Raw genomic sequence first — 21,607 nt, forward strand, 5'->3', positions numbered from 1 at the left:
CCCCTTGAAGCACAAGTGCCCCTCGGAGCTGCCCTCGCCGCCTCGGCCGCTAATGCACGGGGCGGGAGCGGGGATGCTGCTAAAAGCCCAGGCGAGCAAAAAGCTTTCAAGCCCCTTCGAAAGTCCAAAGAGGTGCCCAGGGGTGACCCCAATCTCTGCCGCCGGGATGAGGTGTTGGGGTGCACCCCACTAGGCTGGCTGGCAGCGGGTGTGATGTCCCCTGGGGTGTCCCTGTGCGGGGACGCGGGGTTCAGGCGGTGCCTGGGGATGGAGGGGTCTGGGACGCTCAAGGCATAGGGGGGTTCAGGGGGTGTTTGGGGTGCGGGGATGGGGGTACAGGATGGTGCAGGTGGCTTGGAGATGGTTGTATGGGGGTTTAGAGGCTGCTGGGATGGGGTGGCCGGGGTGCAGGATGGGTGCAGGGAGTGTGGGGATAGGGTGCAGGGTGGGTGAAGGGGGTGAAAGGGTTCAGGGGTTGCCAGGGGTGTAGGGAGGCGGGGGGAAGGATGGGTGCAGGGCGGGTGCAGGAGGGGTGCAGGAGGGGTGCAGGAGGGGTGCAGGGGGGGTGCAGGAGGGGCGCAGGGGGGGTGCAGGGTGGGTGCAGGTTTCAGGGGTGCGTGGGGTGCCCGGGCGCGCCCCGCAGTGCTCCCTCCGCCCCGCCAGGGGGCGCGGGCTCCCCCGTCTGCTGACAGTCTGGCCGGGCCCGGCTGGCCTCTCTGGCCCGGCGGCCGGAAGCGGAAGTGGGGGTGACACCCTCCCGCCGTCGCGGCGCGTCGTCGTGCGGTGGCGGAAAGATGGCGGCGGCCATAGGGTGAGTGGCGGCGGCGGGACCCAGCGCCGGGACCCAGCGGTGAGCGCAGCCGCGGCTTTCCGCCCCGCGTCCGGCCGCACCGCGCACCCCCCCCCCCCCCGGGTCCTTGCCTGGCTAGGAGGCCAGCGCGGCCCCCGGTTCCCCCGTGTCCTCTCACCCTCCGGGCCGGCGGGAGAGCAGCTGGGGGCCCCGCTCCCCTGGGCAGGCGGGCCCGCAGCTTCCCCTAGGCTTCCTCTGGAGCTCAGGGTCCCCTCACAACCGCCGGGTACCCGGGGCTCTCTATGGCCTCCTCGGCAGGCAGGCCCGTAGGCGTCTCGGTGACCCCTCATGTGCCCCCCAGCTCGCTGCATCCTTCCCAGCTGTCTCCCAGCGCCTTCCTGTTAGTAGGCAGGTCTGCGGATTATCCCTGGCTCCCCTCATTCCCTCTCCGGTGCCTGGGGGCTGCTTCCATTCCCTTGGTGCTCACCTGTACCTGCCCCGCTCCCCAGCTCCCTCCATCCCCTCCCGGTGCCCCCCTGTGTCTCCCTCATCAGCAGACAGGCCTGCAGATTCCATCACCTCCTGCTCCACCGGGGTTCCCTCTGGGTTCCCCTGTTTTTTCCCCTCATATCTCCCACTGAGGTCTGTCTCCCAGTCTCTCCATCTCTCTCTCCCCAGTGTCTTGTGTCATCTCCCCCCTTTCCAAAGACATGTCTGCAGTTTTCAGCTGACCCCCCTGCTCCCTGCATGCTATGGAGCTTCCCCCCACGCCATCCCTGCAAGCAGGTCCCTCAGTACCCTGAATTCACCCCCAGTCTCTCTGTGGTCCCAGGGCACATGTGTGCTCTCCCCCCAGCAGGATGAAGATGAAGTAGAGCTCTGACCATGGACCATGACGCCCCCACGATCAGGCCTCGCCGCATCCAGAACCAGAATGTCATCCACCGCCTGGAGCGCCGCCGGATCAGCTCGGGCAAAGCCGGCACCCACTGGCACCAAGTCCGTGTCTTCCACCAGAACGTCTTCCCCAACTTCACCGTGGTCAATGTGGAGAAGCCACCCTGCTTCTTGCGCAAGTTCTCCCCCGACGGCCGCTACTTTATTGCCTTCTCCTCTGACCAGACCTCTCTGGAGATCTATGAGTATCAAGGCTGCCAGGCAGCAGAAGACCTCCTGCAAGGCTATGAGGGAGAGATCCTGGCCAACGGCAACGACCAAAGATCTGTCAACATCCGGGGACGGCTCTTTGAACGCTTCTTTGTCCTGCTCCATATCACCAACGTGGCCTCCAATGGGGAGCACTTGAACCGTGAGTGCAGCTTGTTCACCGACGACTGTCGATATGTGATCGTTGGCTCTGCCGCGTACCTGCCCGAGGAGCCTCACCCTCCCTTCTTCGAGGTTTACCGCAACAGCGAGTCGGTGACCCCTAATCCCCGGTCCCCCTTGGAGGATTATTCCTTGCATATCATAGACCTCCACACGGGCAGACTCTGTGACACACGGACTTTCAAATGTGACAAAGTCATCCTGTCTCACAACCAGGGGCTGTACCTCTATAAGAACATCTTGGCCATTCTCTCTGTGCAGCAACAGACTATTCACGTCTTTCAGGTAACACCTGAGGGTACGTTCATCGACGTACGGACTATTGGCCGCTTCTGCTACGAGGACGATCTCCTGACTCTGTCTGCGGTGTATCCCGAGGTGCAGCGGGACACTCAGACGGGGATGGCCAACCCCTACAAAGAGCCCTTCATAAACTCTTTGAAGCACAGGCTGCTGGTGTACCTGTGGAGAAGGGCCGAGCAGGACGGAAGCGCTATAGCAAAAAGAAGGTTCTTCCAGTACTTTGATCAGTTGAGGCAGCTCCGCATGTGGAAGATGCAGCTTTTGGATGAGAACCATCTCTTTATCAAATACACTAGTGAAGACGTGGTCACGCTGCGGGTGACGGATCCGTCCCAGGTACTGCCTGCCGCCTCAGGCTGCTCGATGCTTTGGGGCAAGTGCTCGAGCAGGTACAATGCTGTGAGCTGTGCTGCTTAGCTGAGCCTGTGAATGTTGTGTAGGATCCCCGGTGCTTCATTCTTGTGTGAACATTTGACGCTTCTGATACTGAGTAACTTTTGTATCTTTTGCTCTCAAAATTTCATCGCTTCCTTCTCAACTAAAAATGAGAGAGAAAAGATCTGACGTTATTGAGTCCCCTTTCTCCAGGGATTGTTCCCCATGCTCATAGATGCTGTACAACCCTCTTCCGCCCCCAGATCCCCAGCTGATTTTTTTTTTAGCTGATATTTCATATAGTACACTTATATTGTAGAGGTAGTCTCTCCCTTTCCTCATGTATCTTCAAGCATGTTTTTCAAATATAATAGTCTTCATTTTTATTACCTTCTCAGTTCTGCCTACATCCTCACTCTTTATTACCTTCTCTGTTCTGCCTACATACTTACTCTTTCAAGCTTCAGTAAGAGATAGTATTTATGATCTCTCCAAATTGGAGTAGCAGCTCTTAGCTCTAGCTAATGTGCCAATTGCTTCTCCTTTCATTTTGGTACTAAAGAAGTTGAATTACAGCAAAGGTAGCTCAGTCAGTGCTGAGTCCCTCCAGACGTTTCACCATCCCGCAGGTTGATCATCTCTTTTCACTACTGTTAGAGTGGTGGTCAGGTTTTGAGCTCTGTGAAACCGAGAAGGATGTTTTAACCTGTTCTATTGCTTTAATCCGCTTGGGTTTTATTCTGTTGAAAGTATTTAGCAAGAATTTGTAATAAATCTCCAGTGCTGCTTGTAGGTCTGATTGTTCCCTACATGTTTGTTTTTCTTTCATACCCTTCTCTTCCTCCCTGTCTTTGCCAGATCCAGGATTTACATCCTAGAAGAAACGGAGGGTGGTTCTTTGTGTGTTGCCTTAGTCTAATTCTTCTGGAAGGTGATTCTGGTTTGTTTTATTTTTCTCTTATGTGGTGTTTGTTTGGGGTAGTTGCTTTGGGAGGGAATAGGTGAGGCTTAATCTAATCAATTTTACCCTTTTGTGTAAAATTGAGTGGCTGTCTCAAAAACATTAAAGCTTTATGAAAGTGGCCTGCAGCGTTCTGCTGGTTGCTGGTATCTGGAACGGTGCTCCTGACCCTGATGTAAACGTTTGTGGTAGGCTTGGCTCCGCTCTCTGCTGTGGTTACCAAGGCTTTTGTGCCTGGTTTGCTACTGCCTGCTCTTGACTTGCTTCACCCGAGGGTTGCTTTAAGATGCAGGTTGTGGTTTGTGGTGTTCCTCAGGCGGTGAGTTTTCTGCTGGAGGAAAAACATCTCATTTCTCAGTTCTTTCAGGAGATAATTCCAGATGTGGAGCAGTCTCTGCAGACCTGCCTGAATGTAGGCTTTGTGTTAGGGCTTCCTGAAGAAAACTTGGCTCATAAAATACCTAAAGCTCCAATTTTTCTTTCTTCTATCAGAGAGGAACATGAGGTTTCATCCAATTTCAGGCTCCTCTCTTCTCCTTGGCTTCTCTGCCAAGAAGGTTGAGGAAGTTGCTGTTCATGCCTGTGGGTTGCTTGTATTTTGTCAGGAGCTGCTCTGAATCCTTCAAGGTTTTTAATCGCACGCTCTGTATATGTAGCTTGGAGTTTTTTGTTGTTGTTCTAGGCTTGTGTTGATAGACTTGCCACCTTTGCTGTGTGCTTTTTGTGACACTTCACTTCTGCCACCCATGCTGTGACGGTGTTTTGCGTTGTCACAGGTGCTGCTAAAATGCAGTGAAGGTAGTTTCTCTGGTCAAGAACATCCTGTAGATGTGTCTGTGTGTTAACCTGGCAAAGGAACTTTTTTATTTAAGGTTGGAGGATACTCCCTGCAGTCTTCAATGATGTAAATAGTTTTTCCTTCTGCTGTCTTCTCTTATTTTCTCTCTGCTTCAGCCCTGTGTTTCAGAAGGGCTTCCCTTTCCTTAGGCAGTAGTCTAGTGAGTAACCTCATCTAGCGCGCTTCACTTTGACGTGTGGGGGCTGGATTGTATTATCACAGTTTATTTTGGGGCTGTAAAACAAACAAACCTTGTGATATTTGCTGGTGGGTGGGGTGGGCAGAGTGCCTGCCGTCATCCCTGAGCATTGTTTGGGAGCAGGAGGTGAAGCATTTAGAAATTGCCTTTATTGACAGAAGATTTAACCAGATATGTGCATGTACCATGGGAATTAGTTACTTTTGAAATAGGGGCAGGTTCTTACTTTGGGGTGCTGGGGTGTTGGCACTCCTGTCTCTAATGAAAGCTACTTTTGATGACTAAGGATTAAATCTGCCCTTTCCCAATGGGATGGAAACGTCGTCTCCCTTGGATGTAGCTGTGCTGACACAGTGTCACCTTTTTCCCCAATTTCTTGCTCATTTTGTGCCATGAAACACTGCCATTGCCAATCCACAGCGTGGTGCCTGGGCCTTCTTGCATGAGAATGTCGGCATTAAAAAGAAGTCATTAATGTCTTTCAGATTTTCATTTCTGTGCCAGCAGGGTACCTGGAGGGCACAACTTTTTGCAGGCAGTGGTGTAGTGCACAGTACACTAAAAAGGCTCATCTCTGTGTGATGGAAATACTAAGAAGGGGAAGAAAATAATGTCTCTACCCAAAGGAAAAAAGAATTTTTGGCCAGCTAGCACTGGATTTAAAACCATTTTGTCAGCAGGAATGAAAATTAAAGTTGGCACTTTAGAAAGCATTTTGGATTTGGTGGAAGGCAGAGAGGAAAACAGAAATATTGACATCCAGTTTGAGCTGAAAAAATTGGAAGACCATTAAGTTTTCTTCATAAATAATCACAGTTAAAAGGTGGATAATTTGGTACCTGTTGAGGCATTTGAATAGCAGAATGGGTTAGAGTGAGGATGTGGGATTCTCCTGTGCTGCAGAGAAATTTGGACAGGGTCTGTGCTGTCATGTGGGGAGAAGGAAGGGACAGCTTCCCCACCTGTGCTCTCCTGGGTAACCGCTGCCTCTGCCTCTCTCCCCAGCCTTCGTTCTTTGTCGTGTACAACATGGTGACCACAGAAGTTATCGCAGTATTCGAGAATACGTCTGATGAGCTGCTGGAGCTGTTTGAGAACTTCTGTGACCTCTTCAGGAATGCCACCCTGCACAGTGAGGCGGTCCAGTTCCCCTGCTCAGCTTCCAGCAACAACTTTGCCAGGCAGATCCAGCGCCGGTGAGCCATTCGGAGCATGTTTTATACCGTATAGACACACGCTCGCCCCCGTCAGCTGAAGGCTAGTATCAAATAACGACGGCAACCCTGAGAAAACCAGTTCCTTTAGTCGCTGAATGATGCAAGGGTCTGGCTTGGTTCATCTTGCAGCCTTATGCATCTGATTTTATATTGCACAGCATCTGTCTTGTTACAGCAACAGAGCAGTGGCGATCCGGCGCTTAGAAGAAGGAAAAGGAATTTTGAGGGAAAGATGTTTCCAGCTCTTGTTGAGCAGTAACTCTTCTGGAGGTTGTTGAAATGTTACTGCCCAGTAGCTTAGGTCCCTGAAGCTAAGATTGGTCAAGACGCTAGTGTCATCTAATCGGACCTGTTTTGCCAAGTGGTATTCTCTGAATTTAGTGTGCATCAGACGGTTCTGTAGCATTTTCTCCAAGATCAGTCACAAGCTTCTGGTTCTCATCAAACTGTGCTAGGAGAAAGGAAACTCATCTGCCTAGACCTGTTGTGAAAGCTGAGCAAAATAACCTGGGTTTCTAGAATGTGCTTGAACAGTCAAACGTGGTTTTAATGAGGCAGAGTGTGTTTATTTCTCTTGGAATATATTTTTATGTGACTCAGGGTGTTTTGTTCTTCCAGTGACTTGTTTCACATCATCCAAAGTACTTGGCAGTCACTTATGGGCATGAAGCTTCTGTTGATTTTAGGTTGACTTCACGTAAGTAAGAGGAAGTTGACTGTGTCTGTAACTTTCTAGAGCTGCCTGTCAGGAAATCTGTAATGCTTCGTGGGAGAGAGAAAGCGAGCTCACCACAGACACCTGAACAGCTCCTACCTTGTGTTAGAGAGGAGAATCTTTTCATCCTCTTGGCTACAAGGACCTGTAACAGGAGTGTTCAGCTTTCATAGCAAAGTATAATAGAGCATAAGCCACAGTGAGCTGGCTTTTGGCTGAGTGTTTCTGGTCAAATGGAAATGTTTTACCCTCCTTGATGTATGACATCCATGCAGCTGATCTGGATGTTCTTGTACATGGAAAGCTCAAATTTTACTTGGAAAGAGAAATCCAGCCTGTGTTAATCTCTACACCAGGAAGAACTTTCGGCTCACTGTAGTTTCTGAAGAGCTTTAGGTTTCTCGTCAAGGTTCTTCCTCATCTAAGGTTTCTCCCTTTACGCATTTAAAACATAGCAGCTAGAGAGAGGAGGATTCTCAAGTCAACATTAAGGGCTCAACTGTTACTGTGAAATCCTCTGGCTTTTGCTTGTGCTGTTTCCAGGCTTCATGGTAAACCTTGGATTGACTGATAAGCTGCTAATCCATCTCTCCCTGTTTCTGATCCTGTTCATTTCCTGTACTGCAGAGCAGCTGGGGCCAGACCTTGTGGGTAGGCACAGTCTTGTCCTTCTGTCAGTTTGGACTTTCAGAGCAGAAACAGTAATGCTGAGGGAGGATAAAAAGGTCACCAGAACTGGTTGATGCTTGAATCACTGTGATACATCTTTGGAAATGAGCTGTTTTAGTTCTTACACTGCTGCTGTTTTTCTTTCCCTATCACTTTTCCTCCTTAGTTAATATTTAAGCTGTGCTGTTCACCTGTGGCCTTTGTGAGTAAAACCTGTTTCTCGGTTTGCTGCAGGTTCAAAGACACTATTGTGAATGCCAAGTATGGAGGGCACACAGAGGCCGTGCGGAGGCTGCTGGGCCAGCTCCCGATCAGTGCCCAGTCGTACAGTGGCAGCCCGTACCTCGACCTCTCCCTTTTCAGCTATGATGACAAGTGGGTGTCAGTCATGGAGCGGCCCAAGACCTGCGGTGATCACCCTATAAGGTATGGAACAGGTCAGGAAGCTGTATGTGAGGAGGGCAGTGTAAGAGTAACTCTAAATCACCTCTGCCGTGTGGCATCAAAGGTGCAGAAAAGGAAGGAGGTTGAGGCCTTTATCTTATGACATCCTTTCACCAGAGGGTTTATTTCAGCAGTCCCGCAAAGCTTGGCCTCTCTCCTTGTGATAACTGTTTTATCTTGTGTGTGGGGGAGGGCTCTTCAGGTCTTCTCACTGAGCTGCCCTGGGGAGGGTTTGGGTAATGAAGCCTGAGCCATTTCCGTGTGAATGCTCTTGCTCCTCCTCCTCTTCTTGCAGTCCTGTCCTTGTGTTTGGGCTGCAGAGTGATATGGTTCTGGATGCCTGCTTTCCTATGCTGGAAGGGTCCCTTTTGAGCATGTGGGTTTAGCTGGCAAGGATGATCTTGTTTGTCCTGTGAATAAAATAGCAGCTGGGTTAGGTGTTATTCAGAATGCCTGTGGTATCGATTTAGCTATTTTCAGGCTTGCCTTGTTTACAATTCTCACCCTGGGAGCTGTACTCCTCTTCATACCCCACTTCTTTCTGTGATCTGTAGGAAATTTAGTAGGAGTCTTAGCCAAGTGTAAGGGCTATTCTGTGCCTTTCCTTCTGCCAGCATCGAAGACTCAGACAGAAATAAGTCCGAGCTTGGGAATAAGGAGGTTTGCAATGCTTCTTGCAGAAACACCAGGTTTATTTATTTCTTTTTGTTGGCAGCAGCCATGGCTGCAAGTAGTAGTGGTTAAAAATCCAACATCTCCAGCCTGAAAAGCTCAAAGAGGCTGAGTTCTCCAGGCAGAATAGTCTTTCCACTTAGAGTCCTACAAAAGCAAACCTATGCTCTGAAAACAAAGAGAGCTTTCAATGCCTAAGTGCTTTGTTTAGTGACCGCACACGTACTGGGGGCTCAGTCAGCCTAGGGAGACCATTCTGGCCGGTTTCCCAACTTTATTTTCATCAATGCAATTCTCAAAAAGTGGTTTCATATCTCCCCTGGCCCTGACTCAGGTAGCGGGGAACCTCTGATTATTCCTGCGCTCTCAATTCCCAAATTATGTATATTTAATTGATTTTTCTGCCTGCATGATTTGGTTTGATCTCCAGCTCCCATGTTATCTGCAGATAAAAGCCTGCCCTTTCCCCCTTGTCATGCTTGACGTGGGGAAAACTTGCAGGGCGGCAGTTGTCTGCCAGCGCCAACCTGCGTATGGCTCCTGCAGACAAAAGGGAGCAGAACCGCAGTCATTTGCTGCGGTTACGTCTTTGTAGTAAACAAAGCTGAAGTGCCACCTTCCCTCCCTCCCCTGAGCAAACCGGCATTTCAGAGCCAGAGCTTTTCAAGCTCAAAGCTGTGCAGAGTCAATTAGGACTTGAATAGGGCCTCGGAGCAGTGGGGCTCCTGGTTTTTGGAAGGTAAGCAGAAGACGAGGCACTAACCTTAACTATTCAGTAGCTGAAATAGTGCTGCTGTGTTTCTCACATGCAAAACAAAGGGATTAATAAAATAATGCTGCTGCCCGTTGTGGTTAGAGGGCTTGGAAATGAGGGGCCATAGGATTTGTAATGTAAGTCCTATAATTGGCTGGAATGCAAACCCCTTCAGCAGCTAAGGGTATTATAATCGGTGTGCAGTGTGCAGTTTCCTGGCACGATGTGCGAGATAGGAAGGCCTCCATACCTCTTCCACTTCGGTTTCAGTGCCTCTGTGCACTCTGTCCTTTTAACCCTTAGTGCCTTTCTGCATACCAGAAGGTTCAACTCTTGACTCTGGCTACGTGAGAGACCAGAGATTGTTTACTCTCAGGCGGGAAGGACTTTAGGTTCCCCATCACCGCCATCTTCCAGTATCTTTTCAGGAGGCTTGAAGAGATATTCACTGGGTGAAATGATGGCACTTGTGAGGAAGAGGCTCTAACACAGCCTTACCTATAGTAGGGGGTCTCTAAAATCCATCTAGATGGCTAATAAGGAGCCATTTAACCAAAAAATCGGTCTGCAGATAAATCTTCCATTTTCATACGGTTTGAAAAGGCTGGTCTTGCTGTTTCTGTTGACATACAATTTTATATTGCAGTGCCTAATTTATCCCCAGAGTGAGAGCCCATGGAAATGGCCCCTGATTGCAGAGCACTTTTAAAAATAGATTTAAAAATACCAAACTGAGCACATCTTTGAGATTACAGGGAGCTTCATCTTGAGTAGTAAATTATTGTGAATTGGGGAGAGAGAGGAGCAGACGGGGGACTGTGCTTTATTTAAAGAATGGCCCTCCACATACCCAGCCTTGTGTAGGAGGGAAAGGGCTTTTTGAAAAGACAAATACCAAGATTGTGACTCTCTTGCTGGGTTCTTGTGTGCAATTTTCAGGCAGGGCTGGCTGGCACTTTGATTCAGAGGAAGGGAAAGGAGAGTGGCCCTCCAGGAAGAACATGAGGTTCCCGATAGGCTGTGTTGTTAAAATGTGGAGTATGTCTGCTCCTGAAACAGCATCGCCTGTATCTGTCATCACTCGTTCTTCTAGGCTGAGAGCTGAGTGCATGGTATTGCTGGCGGGGGGCGGGAAATGTGCTCTGAGATTAAAAGCATTCTCTGAGTTAAAACCAGAGGAAAATGCAAAATATCCACATGTACTAAGTGATGGTGGAAAAGGAAACAGCTGGGAGGCAAAATGGCAATTCTGTGCCTGAAAGTGAAAGAGCAGAGAAAATGGTCTAATGAACTGAGACAACTTCAGGGTGAGGGCTTGAGTTACAGCCCAGCTGCTTTGTGAAGGTACCACATCCAGAAACCTCCACCACCGCATCCCAGAAAGCTCCACCAAAGTCTTGGGGAGGTTTGGGTTATCTCAGAGAGTCCCCAGTTCCCACAGCAGTACAGGACAGTGGTGTTACCTGGGCTTATGTCGGTTACACAGAGTACGCAGGGAAGGTTCAAGAAGCAAAGAGCTTCCTAGGCTCGCCTGTCTCTTCAGCGCTGTTTGCATCATCCCCTTGGCAGTGTTCCCTTTGTGCTGAAGCTGTGTTCTAGAGCTCACCTGTTTGGAGACACAAATGAGCTTGACCCACAGGCAGGTTTGTGGGTGACAGCAGAAGGACACAAGATTTTCCTTGACCTCTGCTCTTGCTGTGACTGTTGAATGCCATCCACCAGGTACTTCCTGCCTAGCCTATCTTGTTAATGCTTTTTTTGATGGAAATCTAAAAGGAACTGCAAAGCCTTGCTTGAGCTGTAAAATACAACTTGGCACTCTTGAACAGAATTGGATCCAGCTCTTCACCTTCCTTGACTGAATGAGGATGTAGCAAAGCACAAGAGCAGCACCAGGAGAGGGAAGGGGTGGCCTTACACTTATACCTGCACAAGTGGGGTCTGGACCAAACTTATTCCCTCTTGTGAAGTCAGCTACATCCACCAAAATGACAGGCAGAGTTCTTTCACTGATGATACTAAAATGAACTCAAGCTTTTCTAGACAGTGGAAAACTAGCTGCCCTGGGAGGGACTTTCCTGTAGAGTCAGACACCCAGCTGAGGACCTCCTGCCCCTGAGGGAGTACCAGACATTGAACAAGGCACTTGTCTCTGTGTGTGAAGAGCCCAGATGGCAAAATCAATAGCTGGGAGCAGCCATAATTGACTTTCTCTTCCTTTCAGATTTTATGCTCGTGATTCTGGCCTCCTGAAGTTTGAGATCCAGGCGGGACTCCTGGGGCGACCCATCAATCACACAGTGCGACGCCTGGTTGCGTTCACCTTCCACCCCTTCGAGCCCTTTGCCATCTCGGTGCAGCGCACTAACGCAGAGTACGTGGTTAACTTCCACATGAGGCACAGCTGCACGTAGTGTGACACGTAACCAGGGCAGCTGCTCTCCTTGGGTCTGGGCCTCTGCCGCAGACGCACGAAAGCCAGACGACTCGCGCCTTCTAGGAAACCAAACCGTCACTCATGTCAAGAAACCTGACCTGGGAGCTCCTACCAGCCGTCATCTCACAGGGCCCTCGGCTGTGGAAAGCTGATCTGCTCAAGTTAGGTCTGTGAATGTTTCTTCTGACCCTGTTTGTACTGCGGAGGTCCCGCTGCATTAAGTGCTGCTGTTGTTCCCTATTCCTGTTGGTGAACAAAGTGTAGCTGAGGTTCCTTTCCTGGTTTCGCAGAAGAATGTCCATTTTCTCTCCTGTTGTAGGTCATAGGATGGCAAAGCTGGAGCTTTGCAACGCATTTGTGGAGTGTTCCCTTCTGCACTGATGCTCTCCTACCTTGTTGAGACAAACAGCGTGTCATAGAGGGAATGGATGGGAGCCGTGGGAAGGGCTTAGAAATACAGCTACTCGTGTTTGTATCTTCAGTATTACTAGGGAAATGAAATCCTGTCCTCATCCACACAATCTACTCACATGATTTTAATATGCAAGAGGTCAGGAAAAAAAGGTGTGAGAAATCACTGCAATTGAGAGACATGAGATGCGTTCCTGACTCTTATGCAAGTCACTTAATCTTTGTGCCTTAGTATCTGTAAAAGCTCCTAAGTGAAAGTTAATACCAGAAAGCCAGGACAGCTGGTTTTGTCTCTAATGCATGGGGAGGTGGGCACAGAAGGAAGATGGCTGGCTGGGAAGGGTGTGGGGATCAACAGCAGCTCCTTGCTCGTGTCAGAAGGACTTTTCTGCAGCCTGGGGGTGAATCCTCGCAGCCATCTGCAGGTTCTGCTGCTGAGGGGAAGGGAGACCCAGCTGCTGGCACCCTCCTGTGTGTTGGAATACAAGTGTGGAGAATTAGTAGCATTTGGGTTTGCCCAGAAAGCAGGGAGGAGACCTGAATTAATGTGCATTGCTGCAGGTTTGCAGTTAGGAGATGAGCTTGTTGACTTAGGTTGCTTACCTGTCCCTGTTTGATAACACTGTTCTCTGTGAGAACCTGATTTGCTGTTCCCAGGCTTCAAATCACAGCTGGCTGGTGCGTCGATGCTGACTGGACCACTGCGGTGTTTATGCTGCTGACAAAACAAGCTCCCGGGTGTAATATCAGCTGCCACCATGGGCTGGTGAGGATGCTGGCCTGCCCTTCTCTCTTAAAAATGGAGGTTTTGGTTCTAGGCCAACATTTGGGTTTTGGGGCACACAGGCTGGTTTATGCCATCCCAGCATCACGAGGTGCTCTGTCGGGAGCTGGAGCCTGCTATTGTCCCATTCCCATGGGAGGTACAGAGGGGGCATTGGAGAATTGGTGCTTACACACAGGAGACCCTCTACTTTGAAAGACCCTGTGGGTGTCTTGTTTGGACCAAAATGAGCTGTGGGTGATGTGTTGTGGCCACATGCCTGTGAAGAACAGTGTTGAAGTCATGCATTCATTTTGCATGGTAATGCATAGGAAAGTAACTGTGTGGGTTGCTCGTGCCTGCTTATAGCATGAACAGTGGACCTGGTAATGGAGGGTGCCCTGGGGTCCTTGAATCAGCCTTTACTCTCTGTCTCCTGGTACTTCTTTCCTCTCCTGGCCTTGCTAAATGTATTTCTAGGGTAAGGCATTGTATTTCACCGCTCTTTTCCTGGTGTTTGCACTGTTGGTTTCTCAGGTCTGTCAGGAGCGACTTCAGGTCAGAAGACTGCTAATAGAGGAGGTGTCAGGCCGTGCGTGCTTTAGCTCCAGGTTCCTCTCCATCTAATAACACTATTTGTCAAGATTTTAGGTTTTTATCCTGTGATCTGTTCCTCAAACATTCAATTAAAGCTCCAAGTGGAGAATCATTTGCACACTGTAGTTCATGGATTTACCTCCTCCTGCACCGCTCTCACATTTGTTCACGCTTCCAGTATGAGACTTTTTTTTTTTCTTTTCTTTTCCAAAGCTCTCAGCAACTCCATCCAAGGCTGGTTTTACTCCTTGGCATCACAGCCTTGCGAGGTCAGTGTTTACTAAAATAGCTGTTGGACCTCCATTTAGACTTGTTTTTCAGTGGCAAAAAGATAAACCACTTCGGCATTTCTGCATCCAGGGCTTTTGCCCAATTCAGGCTGTCCTGTGTGAAGCAGAGAGCATGGCACGGATTGTTGGCCTTGAGGCTGAGAGACCAGAGATCTGTTCTTAGATCTGCTGTTAAATTGTTCTGTGACTGGGGGGGCAAATCTCTTCCTGTTCCAGCTGGTGTTTTCTTCTCTGTAAATGAGGCCAAAAACATATTTTCAGCTTTTGTAAAACACTTTGAGATTCATGGATAAAAAGTGCTGGATAAGTGCTCAGTATTTTCTTATTATGTTTGCAGACAAACTGGTTGATCATTCTGGGTATTAATTGCCTTGGAGTAGCATAGCAGATCCTCTGGTCTTAGCTGCTGCATTTTATATCTACAACTGAGTTAATTTTATTACAGAAATGTATTGAAAGAAAAGTCTCTCATGCTTGAAATTTTGATTCTTTTATTTAAGAAACAAAAAGTGTGGGGGGGTGTGGGGGGCGGGGTGAGGAAAGGGGAGATATTTTCTACCTGATATTTTTCCTAGGCTAGGATGAATGTTTGTTAGCAACACAAGACAAAAATGGAATAAACAGAATTTGCTTTAAGAGCCTGATTTATTGTCTCTGCCTTCCAAAAATATTAATGGTGCAGATGGGAATCCCTTTGTTAAGAAGAGACGGCAGGGGTGTGCCTTGGACTACGCAGGCATATCGCCTGTGAGTTTGCTGCCTTTCCTGGCAGTGGTCCAGTACAAGCGTGCTCAAGGATGTTCCTACCTGAGGCACTTCTGTAGTTACTGCAGATTTCTCAAATTCCTGTTTACGTGAGCTAATGCTGGGGGAGGAATTCTTGGCCTTCAGTTACGTTTTCCCCTTTGTATATTATTGACAGCCCATCTTGTATTCAGAGACTCTTCCTTTATTCCATTTATGGCATTTGTCTAGCCTTGTGGCCATTTTCTGCTGATGGTCCACGACCAAGAGATGAAAGCTGAACACACCTTGCCTGGCAGAAGAGCCATCGCCTGTCCACTGCTTTTAGGTTGGGCTGAGGCGCTCAGATTTTCCACTGGATGCTGCTCCCAGCCACGGTGCAGCTTTGCAGAACGCTGTGGCTAAGAACATGCGGATGGGACCTTCCCAAAGTCTGGGATCCCCTGGTAATCCGCTGCTGCTCTGTAGCAACCTAGCAGCATCCCTGTTTGTGTTAGTTCCTCCAAGCATCCGCATCTTGGGCATGAAAGCCACTTTCCTTTGAACCCTTCCTCCAGTTTCATGGGTGCAGTTCTCTGATGCTTTCCTTCAGAGACCTTGAGCATGTCAGAAAGCTCTTGAGCCCGTGGCTTTTCAGATAGGCACTAAGCAAGAAGGAGATACTTGACTTGGAAACCATGTTTGGCAGCAGAATCTCATCTTTTGTTATTTCTTGTGTTGCCTTTGCTTTAAAAAAAAAAAGTAGTTAAAGCAGGACACTTGCAATATTTCATACATGAATTGCATTAGACAGCGAGCCACAGAAATCCTATTATAATCAAACCTATGTATCCATTAATGGGGTGTCCCTACTAAAGAATCCTTTCAGTTAACCTCCCAGCACTGAGCGGCTGGCCCTGATTTAGCTCCCTGATCTTCTCAGTGTTCTTATAGGACCTTCCTTTTGCTCAGGTGCTGGCATCTATTATGCTTCCTTTGGTCCTTTTGACCCAGCTAGAAGAATCAGATTTCTGATGCTTTAAGAAATCTCTTTGTCTGTCTTCTTTGTGTCCTCTGTGTTGCTGCTTTTCTGCCAGTTTTTCCTGCAGGATCTCTCAGGGCTTTGGGCAGAGAGACAAAATCCTAGAATGGTTTGGGTTGGAAAGGACCTTAAAGATCATCTAGTTCCAACCCCCCTGCCATTGGTAAAGGCTGGATGGCAATGGGGCATGTGGCCCTCCAACAGCTTTTGTCCTTGTGTGGACCTTTATCAGATAGGTGCATGCTGCAGAGCAAATAGATGGTCCTGTGGGCAAGCAACAGGACAGGATTTTGTGGGTTTGCTTTTGCCTTGCTCTCTGAGTTTTGAGTCCAGGTTGTTGATGTGCCTGAATCCTTGTGCTTCCCTGCCTTGTTATATGGTTGTAAAAAGCTTTTCTGGCCAAATACTCCTCAAGAGGAGGGACTGGTGAAAGGGCTTTTAATTTTTTTTTCTTTTTTTCCTTGCTCCAGGGCTGCGGGGGACGTGGGCTGAGCTGTGCAAAGTCAGTCATTGTAGCAGTAACAGCCTGGCACTACCTGCCCACCAGGCTGACTGCTCATCAGGCAGCGGCGTCCCCTGCTAGAGCCATTTGCTGGCTGGGGTCTGATTTGCCTTTGTTTCTCTCGGGGAAGAGCTGTACTTCCTGCGTAAGGAAATGAGTTCTCAGAAAAATACTGATGTGGGGAAAAACCCTGAATTGCACATTCTTTTCCTGATGTTTTGACATAAAAATACCGCAGTGGTTTTAGACAAGCAATCTGGAAATCAGTAATTCGTGGGCGACTGCCGTGGTCCTGCATGCAAGGAGAACTGAAAAGGGGCACAGTGCCCCTAGTCCTAGCTTAGGGCTGTGCTGCAGCATCCAGGTAACACGTTGGCCCTCACTTGTTTAACAAGGAGTGGAGGACATCGTGTGAGCCCACAGGCTTTGCTGCATTTGTGCAGAGGTGATTTTTTCCCGTGTCTCCTGTTTCTTTCCTCTCAGAAGTCAAATCCTTTACTAGGGCACCTTCTAGCTGTTGCAGTTTGCTAGCGGGGTGATTGCTGTCTGTTCTCAGTGTTGTGAGGATGCCAAGTGCACCTGAAAATTTGAGGACAGTTTTAGAGGATCGTGGCAGGGAGATGCTCGGTGGGTGCCCAGGGCCCTTGGCAGGCCAGAGGGAGGAGGACCGCAGGGAGAGGTGCCTCCCAGGGGAGCTTTGCTAGAGGAGGAGCAGCCCAACATTTGGCCACTGTGGAAGAAAATCCTGTAGAAACTGCAATAAGGTGATGGAAAGTCGTGGGTAACGCCACAAAGCCCCCAGCATTTTCTGCATTCTGCTTTGTCCAGGTGTGTGCTGCAGCCTTTGGAGGAGTTTGTTTTCTGTGAGTGACAGAACTAGTTTGAATTCAGCCTTTTTAAAGCCAGGAACATGTTACTTCTACTCTCCATGGCTGTCCTCCTCTTTCTTTCTCCCCAGTGGCTTTGCAACATGCCAAGCATGGACCAAAGCAGCCCTGGCTTTGCCCACAGGACCCTGAGCCACTGCTCTTGGCAGTGCACCATCCCCCTCCAAAAGCTGGTCTTGCACAGGTTTGTCCTCTCATCTGCCAGTGTCCTTCCTCCATCCAGGCGTGTTGTGACAGCCTCAGGTAGGGAGGCAGAGCGGTACATGAGACAGCTGGGTGGCCTAGCACGCTTTCTCCATCCCAGTGCCTGATGAACTGGGCAGCAGCTCCTGGTTACCTTGGACAGGGCTGGTGAGGATGCACTGGCGGTGCTGACATCCACAGCCCTGAGCCCGGCCAGAGGACAGCCCTGAGCCCGGCCAGAGGACAGCCCAGCCCTGAGGGTGCTGGAGCCAGGGGATGTGTGGGACCGGCTGTGCGAGGGGGCTGGGAGGGCTGAGAGCCAGGCAGGTGGCAGGGAAGCCCTGACAGAGCCGGCCGGCCGCTGTTCGATGTGATTTTAGGGTGTTAATGAGAGCAGCGGGCAGCGCCGCATCCCTCTGAGTGCCTGCTCGCTGCTGCCGAGCTGGTCATTTGATAGCTCCTCAGTGCTCCTCAAAGGCATAAAATGGAGCGATGCCGGATTAGATGTACCTGCTGCCCTTGGAGAGCACCGGGGAGATACGGTCCTCGCCCTCCCGCCTGCTGGCGCCCAGCGCTGTCGCCACGGCAACGGGGAGAAACAGCCATCCGCTTGGAAACGGCCTTGCTGCACCCAGCAACCCATTCAGGGGGAAAATGGTTCAGGGGAGCCCTGGCCCGCGCTGCTGGGCTGAACACACATCCTGGGGGACCTCACAGCATCAGCACCGTCCCTGCGGCGGGACGCCCCTCCCGAAACCGGCATCGCCCCCGTCACGGAGCCAGTGTGCGCTCTCCCGTCTCTGGCTGTGAAGGATTGTTTTCATTGCTGCTCCCCTATTTTTTTGGGGCTGGTCCCGAGGTCAGGGTGAGGTCCAGATTAGTTGTGCTGATACCTGCAGCAGCATAGATAGGTCACTGGTTCAGCCCTGACCGGTGAGTCCTTAATGCTAGTAAAACCCTGCTGTGTAAGGGAGAAGGAGCAGCTGGCAGCCAAACAAGGTCTCCCGTAACATAAGGCAGACGAATGTCTTGTTGACAGTGTGATTGTGCAGTGCAACCCAGCTGGCTTCGGGCAGCAAAGTCTGAGTTAATCTCTCCTCGTCCTGCTTCCTACCCCTTATCCCCCAGACAATGGCTCTGCCCACATCGTCTTCCCCAGAGAGGGCTCAGATTTGAAGGAGATGTCGGCACTGATCTGCTGGCTCTGGTAAGGGCTGGGGAGAGCAGCTTTGCTCCATGGCTGAGACCCAGCAGGGTTTGTCCCAGTTTTACACTGGCCTTTTGGTGACAGCGCTACGACTCTTGGCTGCAGGATCACTAGGAAGGGGATCTCCCCAGCCAGCTGCACTGCTTCTCTTACAGGGATTTTGGTAAACAGGGCTGGTTTTACAACCATGTCCAAGGGCAGATTGTTTCGGAGCATCTCCCAGCACTGGAGCACGCTGCTTCCCGCTGTTGGCATTACAGAGGAGCGCAGAGGGCTGGCCTGCCTGAAGTGATCTGCATTCCTTGGTCGGTTTGAGCCTGGCAGCTCAGGAAATTGGTAATTTACTCATGTGGATTTGGCAGGAGCAAAATGAAAGGCAGCATCTAGGTCTTGGCAAGGGGCTGCACGAGAGCCGAGAGCCGTGGTGGGCAATTAGAAGAGCAAGTTGTTTACCTGCAGGCAGGTGCACGAAGAGCTGAGAGTCCTATTTCACCACCTCATCTTGGGACCCACTGAACGGGCTGAGGGATGAAATATGTGTCTTTCTCCTGCCTGGGGCTTCAAGTTTTATTTCTAACCTGGAGTCCTACGTCTGGTGGGAAGCCTGGCATGCTCCTGCACAGGGGAGCAAGCAGAGGGAGAAGGGGCTAAAACCTGGAGCCTTTAGTGATGTGGCCGAGGGGTATGGTGGACATCAGTCCCAGCCACTCCAGCTTAGAGTTTGGCTTTGCAAAATGCATTGTTAATTGGCAAAGCACAGAGGAGGGATTTTGGACCCAGCTCAGAAGGGGAAGGAAGGTCTTGAGGATTGTCATTGCAGCTTGGAGAGGTTTTGGATCAGTTTCTGAATACAGCTTTGGGATGGTCTTTGTGCTGTCTTTAAAATGGTGAAGTGAAAGCCCCAAAGAGCTGGTTGTGCTGGCAGGGAGGGCTCCTGAGCAAGGCCACCCTGTGCTTCTGATGTGGAGGTCTGGCTGGGAGAACAGCAAAGGGGAGTGCATCTAGCCTGATCCTGAAGCACACCTGCTACAGGAGAGCCCTTCCCTGCATCCTTCTAATCTGTGCTGACTCTTGGACCACCAGATGGAAGATTTTAGCCCTAGGAAATGTTTTTTTTAATATTGTATTTTCTCTTCCTGCATTTTTGCCTCTGTGTTCTCTCCCTTTCCTGACCCACCTTTTCATCGCCCGCATCCTCGCTTAGCATTCAGCCCCTCGCACCCAACCCTTTCTCCCTTCTGCCTCCTCTCTCTAGAAAAACAAGCTGTGAAGCTGCTCTTGGGAGCAGCAATCCCAAGCAATGGCTGTTGGGGCTCCGTAGTTGCTGAGAGGTTTGAGTCCAGGTGCCAGATCTGTGCACAGCTTCCGACACTTAGTAGATGTGGGTGTAGGAAGAGAGTTATGAACTCCAGAGAAAGGAAGGGACCCTGCTGAGTGGCTCTAGTGCAGAGGGAGCTTGGAGAGCACAGCAGAGGAGGCGTGAGTGGTTTCAAAAAAGGGAATAGCATTGAGGCTTGGCTCCCTTCTGCACCTCCCCAAGAGGACCCCGCAGCCATCAGCACGGGAACTTGGACGCTATTAGGCAGTTCATTAGTAAAACCTCTGAGCAGTTCCCACTGCTGTTGAGTACCCATTAATGCCTCTCGAGAGGAGAGGAGAACATTGGAAAAGCACAAACGTGATCTGAGGGTCCTTGATCTCTTTTTGATCTGAGAGGTCACGGGCTGAGTTTGGAGGGGCAGCTGGGAGGGAAGAGGGACCGCGCAGGGACGCCAGGCATGAAAGCAGCACCGTGATTATTTTCTGAAGTCTGAGTGCAAAAACATAACTTGACTCGAACTGCTACTTCTCAGAAGCTCCCAAGGGGTGCTTTAGGGTTATAAACACCTACTCGCTGACCTGCTTTGTGCAGCATATCGAGCCAGGTATTCCCGCACCGGAGGGAAAGCCAGCAAAACTTGCACAGATGTCCCTAACAGCTGCAGCTGGGCTGTGGTGAACCACCCCTGCTGCTACGGTTTATTAGCACGGCAGGGTCTGTCCCCTTCTCCTTGCTTGCTCATGTATACCATCAGCTGTTAAAGGACACTGACATCACTTAATTAATGGCTTAATTGAATCTCGCAAAGGGATCGAAATCAGCTGCCTGACTCTTGTCACTGAGATGTTCACATAAGAAATAGTAAATCACCAATTCAGCAGATAAAGCTGCAGCTCTAGGTAGAAAGTCCTTGTTGCTGGGGGTAGGGGAATAATTCCTCTTTGCAGAATAATGTACTATTAGGGACAAGGCTTGGGGCTATTTTTCCAAGCCACCAGGTGCCATCCCAGTCCAAGAGAAGGGTAACTGAGTTAGAAAACTCCCCAAGGTGGTATGGCACTCATTAAGGGGTAAACAGACCTGAGGCAGCATTTTGTCTAAGTCTGGTTTGTGTTTCACCCCTTATGCGATGGAGAAAGGTCCAGGTGGTATTTTAAAATGGAGGGCAAAACCCCAGAAAGACCAGGGTTTAAGCAGGATGAAGCTTTGTGGGCAGTAGCAGCTTCTGAGCTTGTTTAATGGAAGAAGGCTTCTTTGAGAGCAGGGAATCAAAAGTTAGGAGGGAGTGGAGAGAAAAATGTCCCAGAGCAATGGGGAAGCCCAAAGGGAGTGGATGTGTGACCCTAATGAGAGTGTGAACGCTGTGGCCATGCTACTCACGAGTGAAGTAGTTGCTGCTCAGGAGGAATGTGAGCCAGTATTCCACCCAGGTGCCAAGAAAAGCAATTACAACTGGTAAACACCCGTGGCTGACTAAAACCAGTCCCTTAATTAATAGTTTCATCTGAAGGGTAGGGAAATCATTAAGCGCTGTTGGTGTCTATTAATTCCCTGCAAGATGAACAACAGAGAGTTTTAAGCCTTCTTTCACTGTACAGTGTGTGCAGGAAGGAGTGACTGAGCGCTTGCAGAAGGTGGGAGAGCTTGCTCGGTGTAGCTGTGCTCTCCTGTTTCACTGACGACTGCCCCAGAGGCCTGGGATGGGCTGCAGAATAAACAGCTCCGACTGAGCATTTAGGTAGGACATGGCTTTGGGGGTGCTCCAGCAGGGCGGGAGAGAAGGTGGGTGGGAAATGTGACTTCTGCACAACTGAAGCACCGTGCTGGAGAGCTCAGGGAAGGTGTGCAGAGCTGGGGGTTTGGAAGACAAATATTGCGTGATACTGTACAGATCCAGCCACTGAACTGTGGAAAATAGTGTCAGCGTCTTCTCTCCAGGTCAGAGAGTTCTATATAAATGTTAGTTGGAGGAAGAAAT

At 50.0% G+C, this 21,607-nt stretch overlaps 1 protein-coding gene across 4 annotated transcripts; it reads left to right on the top strand.

Moving 5' to 3' along the window:
• Positions 1-766: 766 nt before the first annotated feature.
• Positions 767-14,233, top strand: DET1 (DET1 partner of COP1 E3 ubiquitin ligase). 4 transcript variants are annotated; one of them, XM_068410358.1, is made up of 5 exons: positions 767-850; positions 1,623-2,758; positions 5,801-5,991; positions 7,631-7,822; positions 11,491-14,233. In XM_068410358.1, exons 2-5 carry the CDS (start codon positions 1,676-1,678, stop codon positions 11,678-11,680), a joined length of 1,656 nt encoding a protein of 551 aa, XP_068266459.1. In that variant the 5' UTR covers positions 767-850; positions 1,623-1,675; the 3' UTR covers positions 11,681-14,233. The 4 variants fall into 4 exon arrangements, with proteins under 4 accessions (XP_068266459.1, XP_068266461.1, XP_068266460.1 ...); XM_068410360.1 differs by having other exon boundaries at positions 767-811; positions 1,647-2,758; XM_068410359.1 differs by having other exon boundaries at positions 774-811.
• Positions 14,234-21,607: the final 7,374 nt, after the last annotated feature.

Source organism: Nyctibius grandis, chromosome 11, assembly GCF_013368605.1.
Source record: "Nyctibius grandis isolate bNycGra1 chromosome 11, bNycGra1.pri, whole genome shotgun sequence".
Lineage (NCBI taxonomy): Eukaryota > Metazoa > Chordata > Aves > Nyctibiiformes > Nyctibiidae > Nyctibius > Nyctibius grandis.

Coding starts and splice junctions, on each gene's coding strand:
- DET1 (XM_068410358.1), top strand. CDS start 1,676: ATGGACCATGACGCCCCCACGATCAGGCCTCGCCGCATCCAGAACCAG. Junction 5,992..7,630: donor GCCAGGCAGATCCAGCGCCG/GTGAGCCATTCG, acceptor GGTTTGCTGCAG/GTTCAAAGACACTATTGTGA. Junction 7,823..11,490: donor TGCGGTGATCACCCTATAAG/GTATGGAACAGG, acceptor TCTTCCTTTCAG/ATTTTATGCTCGTGATTCTG.